Source organism: Papilio machaon, chromosome W, assembly GCF_912999745.1.
Source record: "Papilio machaon chromosome W, ilPapMach1.1, whole genome shotgun sequence".
Lineage (NCBI taxonomy): Eukaryota > Metazoa > Arthropoda > Insecta > Lepidoptera > Papilionidae > Papilio > Papilio machaon.
Genome location: NC_060015.1, coordinates 7,676,006 through 7,682,217, shown reverse-complemented (window position 1 = coordinate 7,682,217; position 6,212 = coordinate 7,676,006). Strand labels below are relative to the sequence as shown.

The 6,212-nt window shown below is 36.9% G+C and overlaps 1 protein-coding gene across 1 annotated transcript; it reads right to left on the bottom strand.

The window, feature by feature from the left end:
• Positions 1–3,089: 3,089 nt before the first annotated feature.
• LOC123723061 (L-lactate dehydrogenase-like) lies at positions 3,090–5,682 on the bottom strand. The gene is given in 5 exon segments (XM_045685602.1): positions 3,090–3,264; positions 3,353–3,594; positions 4,013–4,163; positions 4,538–4,662; positions 5,625–5,682. Coding segments are annotated over 5 exon segments (744 nt in total). The 3' UTR covers positions 3,090–3,096.
• Positions 5,683–6,212: the final 530 nt, after the last annotated feature.

The window sequence follows — 6,212 nt, the reverse complement described above, 5'->3', positions numbered from 1 at the left end:
TTTTCATAAGTGATTTTCTATTTTTGCGGTTAATTAACTGTATGCCTTCGAATCGCTCAAATTTTAAGAGCTTCATTAGTCAAGAACGAAGTTTGGAGTCGGCCAGGGGAGGGGAAGGCGTGGCATGTGAAAGAGGAAAGGGACGACAGTTTGAGTGATCTCCTGTGCGGCCGAGTTCAGAAAAGTGTCTGTGATTTATGCTAATGTAATATTTCATGCTTATTCCTATTTTAATGTATTACTTTAATTAACATTATAATGTATATAATTTTTACGTTACACAAACTAGATGTAGATGTAATTGTCTATGACGTACATTCTTGTTTGTGAACAAAATGCAATGATTATCATCAGATAAGTATGACAACGATGCTGTCTTGTAGATGCCGTGTGTAAGAAGCATCGCCATCTCACTGTGACGTCATCTGTGACGTCATTGATGTAGCTACAATGAAACGCTTCCTGAAATGAAATCCTTTGTACTTCTCTGGTCATAATGTGCCAATTGGGACTAAATAATATCTTAGGCGATAGATGACATATTGCGTACTCGACTCGACGTTACAGTGCTCGTGGAGTGTACGAATACATAAAATGTACGAGAACATATTGTAAATGGAGTATCGAGGTATTCAACATTGTAGAAATGGTAACTAGACTGATGGACAATATTCTGCTCCTGATATTTAAAAGATTAATTGTTCCACGGAATTATTAAATATAACATCCTATTTACGTGTAAGAAATTCGCACCTCGCTGTGTTAAAGTCGTGTGTTAAGTTTGCCTTGCTCAGCGAGAAAAATTAATTAACAAATATATATATTGCTCTGGACAATTCATTCTAATGTTAAATTTATTCAAATAACCTTCTAGTTACCATTTGTATGAGTGTTTTATAGAGCGCAAGTTATTTGTCATAAATGTAACATTAACAATGTGACTTGTAGTGAACTAAACGTGATCCGCTGAGACACGCCGAGACACGCTGCAACACGCCGTCTCGTCGTGCTCATTGTGAACAGAACAAGTATTGAATGTGTACGTTTGTGATTTGTGTGCTGAGTTGATCGCTCGCTATTCCAATTTATATGTTAGGGCAATACTGTATTTGTAAACATTGTAATAAAATATTGTAAGCTTTAAAAATGATCAATAATTAAAATGAATCAGACTTGAATAATTTAATAGAAATAAGTTTTATGTCTTTAGTGTTAGACAGCACGAGATGAGCGCGACTGCTGCTGCTGCTGCGGCTGCTGCAGCTGAAGCGCTTCCACTGAACACTTCCACAACATACGTTATTATTACTTTTTAAATCATTATTAAATTCGTAACAATTTTTTATCGAAATAATGAATAATTACGACATGACGCAGCAAAATATCAAAATATAATTTGTAGTGATTTATATAATATGTAATATTAAATACAATATACAATTTTGTGAAATATTACGAGTTTTATTTACATAAATAGAAAAGTTTCTAGTGACATCGCTCATTTCACATCGGGCGACGAAACATAGACAAATATAGTGAAGAAAATTTATAGGAACACAAAACACTTCAATAGTTTAGATAATTTATTTTATTACCGTAAATATATACCGTATATATTTTATTAAAGTAAAAATAAACAGTTATTTAAAACATACAAATCACTGAGATATAAAAAATATTATAAAGAATTTGTTGAAAGAAAGCCTTAAACATTAATATTTATCGGAAATAATTCTAAAGATCAACTAAATCACAAAATTAAAACAACGCACAAGCATTTTATATGTGCCGTAACCGAGAGCCATCTGCACTCCGTTACACGTAATACTGATATAAAATTCGACTCGACTCTAAAAAACTAAATAGCAAAATAGTAATTAAATTTTTTTTAACCAGCGAATGTGAGCAGTAAAAATAATTTGATAGTTAAATCTGTTTAGAAATACATAAAATCTGAAACAAAACTATCAATATCTATGTCGTTATGAAGGGAGCAATTCTTTTTTATTATAAAAAGTTGAATTTATTTTACATCAGTCTCATATTGCACTAAAACTTAGTTAAAATGTTTAAAAAAAATATAATCTGATCTATTGGCAAGTATATTTTAAATGTGAGATAATTGGAAAAGTTACCATATGATAAAATAACATTAATATTGTGCAGTTTGACAAAAATCATGTGATTAGGATTAATTATTAAAAATTTATTATATGACGCCAATGAAAAATTACCTATAAATAATTCTAGTCTCAGGGATAATTAAGGTATCGTCCGAATTTTGGGTTTAACGGTGAGAGATTTATGATATTTAAGTTTGGAAATCCCTGATCAATATTTCATACTAAATGTTGTACATATTAATTTAGAATGATACTCTATTAATCTATTACCTTCGTAAGTAGATCTGGGAAATGATTGAATTGTTGTAAACTATAAAATGAATTTGTAAAACGAGACGTAAAAGAGGCAGCGAATGCTTGACCGCGAAGAGTTAGGCCCACTGTCCACGGAGGCGTAGCTGCATAGACGCTTCAAAATACGCCGTGCAGCTTAAGCAGCCCAGCGTACTGATCTCTATCCACGAAGCGTATTGCAAGCGTACATTGTCAATCATTTGTGAGAGTGCAGTCGGACGACGAAGACGTTATTTTGGCTTATCTCTACATTCGAAGTCGACGAAAAAGACGATTTTATTGGACCCATCCATTATAGCAAGAAATATCAACTGTAGATTTCTTTCTCCACCTCACTCCAAGCCTTTTCAGTTAAATCTTTTCTAGCATATTCAGCAAGATTAGTGTTATACAAACACGGATATTTTTCTATGATCTGAACAAATTTGGCAGCCGTTCCCGCCATTTTTTACATTAAAAATGACTTGCGTTCACTCCTTGTACGCCCAGGCGTACGACAGCCAGTACGGCAGGCGTCATGAAGCTTGCGTGCAGCGACGCGAGCGCGACGCCGCCGCTCCGTCGACAGAGTTACATTGTTTTGTATGTAAGCTGCAAGCAAGCGTACACCAAGCGTATAATGACGAATACGCGTCTATGAAGCTACGCCGCCGTGGACAGTGGCCCTTACTCGTATCAGTTAGAAGTGTATGCCGGCCTGCACGTCGTGCATTAGTTTAGCGGAGGCGTGAAGACGCGCGCGCTCCTCCGCGGTGAGAGGTTGCCGCACCACGTCCGCCACTCCGCCACGTCCCAACACACACGGCAACGACAGGAACACCTCCTGCTGCACGTGGTCGTGCTGACCCTGCAGACAACCACCATCATCATACTGATACACCGCCATTGCCATATAACAGAGGACATCTGTTGACTGTTGCATTAGTTTGACCGACCTTGATGTATGTGGAGACGGGGTGCACGCTGTTGGCGTTGGAGAGGACGGCGCCGACGAGCTGGGACACGGAGAGGCCGATGGCCCAGGAGGTGTATCCCTTCAGCTTGATGATCTCGTAGGCGCTCTCGACGACGAGCTGGTGCATGCGCCGCCACTGTTCCGGGTCCTGCTCGCCGCCGATCTGCGGGTTCAGGTCGCTCAGCCGCACGCCAGCGATGTTCACGCCCGACCACACCGCCACTGACAACAGACAACATTCACCATTCACCTTACTGTTATCTTTAGAACATTATAGTACAACTCCGCTCCGCCCATTCTGTAAGCCGCTCTGAGGACAACATCAACATTATTGAAAGACTGACTTCTTTCGTAAAATAAAAATGTAAATTGAATAAAATTAAAACTAAATACGTTAATTATTTACTGAATTCCCAAATGCGTTCCCATTATATATTTTGATTCCAAAAAAGTGTCATTAACCTCAAATCGAGAGCTTATCGAGGTAGATAATATACAGACTCATCAGACGTTGCTGGTAGATTGCCAAAAACTAATTTTATACAGAAACAGATTTTTTATACAGTTAAAATACTTGTATTTTTTATTTAATTTCCTAAAAAACTTTGAAAGGATGGTAGGGGTGAAGTGAAGGTCTCACCGCTGCTGTCGCCGTGCTCGCCAATGATCTAGCCGTGGCAGGAGGTGGGCGCAATGCCCAGTTTCTCGTGCTCTCGCCACGTCACCCACGTCAGAATGTCCACCGGGTTACTCGCTATTATTAACACCGCCTCGGGGCTGTACTTCTCCAGCTACAAATAGTTATATACCTATGATTCTATGACGTACGACGGACAAAAAGCTTTATACATTCAAAAACACACTTTATTGCACATACATGAATTGGAATTACAAAAGTTTATCTTACATTAAAACAGTCGAGAATAATGCTTACTACATCCTGTGGTTCGACCGAAATATGACGTCACCATATTCCGCGTAATTGAAATCCATACGAGTAATAATGGCGCATTACTGATAAATTTGACCAACCATTGAAATATTGTTGTCAGGATAATAGTGTAAGTGTAACATAAGGGTAGGGGGTGCTAGTGAGGGTTGTATATATGATGCAACGTGTACCGTTGTCGCTCACTGGCCCCTACATTTACAACAATCGACCGACCTGAGGAATGATGATCTTAAGCACGTCGGTGTTACGCTGCACGAGATCGAGCCGGGACTCGCCCTCGCGCTGCCGCACGCCCGCCGTCACCACGCAAACTTTTGACCCCGCAGTTATAGAGTAATCTGACAATCAATATTACTTATACAGAACATATAAACAAATACAACGATAACTATAAGAGTATATTTAACGAGAGGCTAAGAAGAGAAGAGAGTGGGCACAGTCAATCGAAAAGTTAACTTCGTTAATCGTTAATTCGTTAATTAAAAAATTAACTTCGTTAATCGTTAAAGCGTTAAATTCTCGAAAATTTAACGCAAGTTAAAGTTAATCGTTAACAGTTAACCATACCAAAATTATACATATGTACTAATTTTACACTTATGTGGCGACACTTGTTTAAAATAGTAATTTGACTATACATTCTGTAACACATTAGTAATCAAGACAAGTATGAATGCATTATAGTATATTTCATTACAAGTGCGGAAAAGTGAGGGACGTCAGCTGTCATTCAACTCGTAAACATTAGCTCCTCTATATAAGTATTTTTAATAAGTGTAAAAGGAGGAAATTTAGTGAAAATGTGATTTTAAAATATAAATAAGACTGAGATCTCTTAGTGATATCGTTATTTAGTGAAACAAATTAGTGAAAAGTGAAAATAATACACAAAACTTTAAATACTAGTGGCTACTAATGAACAGTCTATAAACTGATAATCGTTGATTAAATACAAAAGAAATAGAACTAGGACAAGTTTTAAATAATAATGTGATTGTTTCTCGATTTTTCGGAGAGTAAATTGTATACAAAACACTTAAAAACATTTTTGTCTCTTGCTACTACCTACACCGAAAAAAATATTTTCAGCGCCTGCCAAAATATTGAAGCAAACTTTTGAATATAACTCAATGATAACTTTAAATCAAAGGCTGATGGATATGTGATGGAGAGAATACTCCAACTAATTTAATATTGCTAAAATCACTTCAGCTACATAAAAAGTAATATAAAATGGAAAATCAAAATACGAGCTTAGATAATATAACCTTTCAAAGAAACCGCATCATAAAATCTTTACCATCGACGGACTCACTCAACTTGTCATACGGCTCAACAACATCAAGCCAACACTCCATAGGCTCACAGGATCTGGAAGGTACCGATCGAAATGATACAGAATTACTCAGAGAACAAATAGAAAAATTAAGCAACGATCTACAAAGTGCACATAATGAGATACAAATTTTGAGTACAGAAAATAATGAACTTAAACAGCAGACTATGGAACAACAATTGATAATAACCCAATTTAAAGATGTTTACGGTTCACCTAACCCTAAGAACTCTACACAGAAGAAAAAACACAAGAAGAAATTCACAAAATCCCCACAAGCCGAAAACGTCCCTCTGGATAACATTATAGTTGAAAAGGATAATAATAATTGTAATAACACATTACCTGGCGAAACCATCATCTGCACCACGGAAAAAGAAACACAGACATATACACGAGGAGCCCAACAATCAGACTATAAAGACCCAAGCAGATCGGCACATGATAAGCAGAAAATTATAATCTTAGGAGATCAACAAGCCCGTGGCCTATGTAAAAATATGATACAGAGAAGACAAAACAAATGGAACGATAAGTATAACATTACGTCTA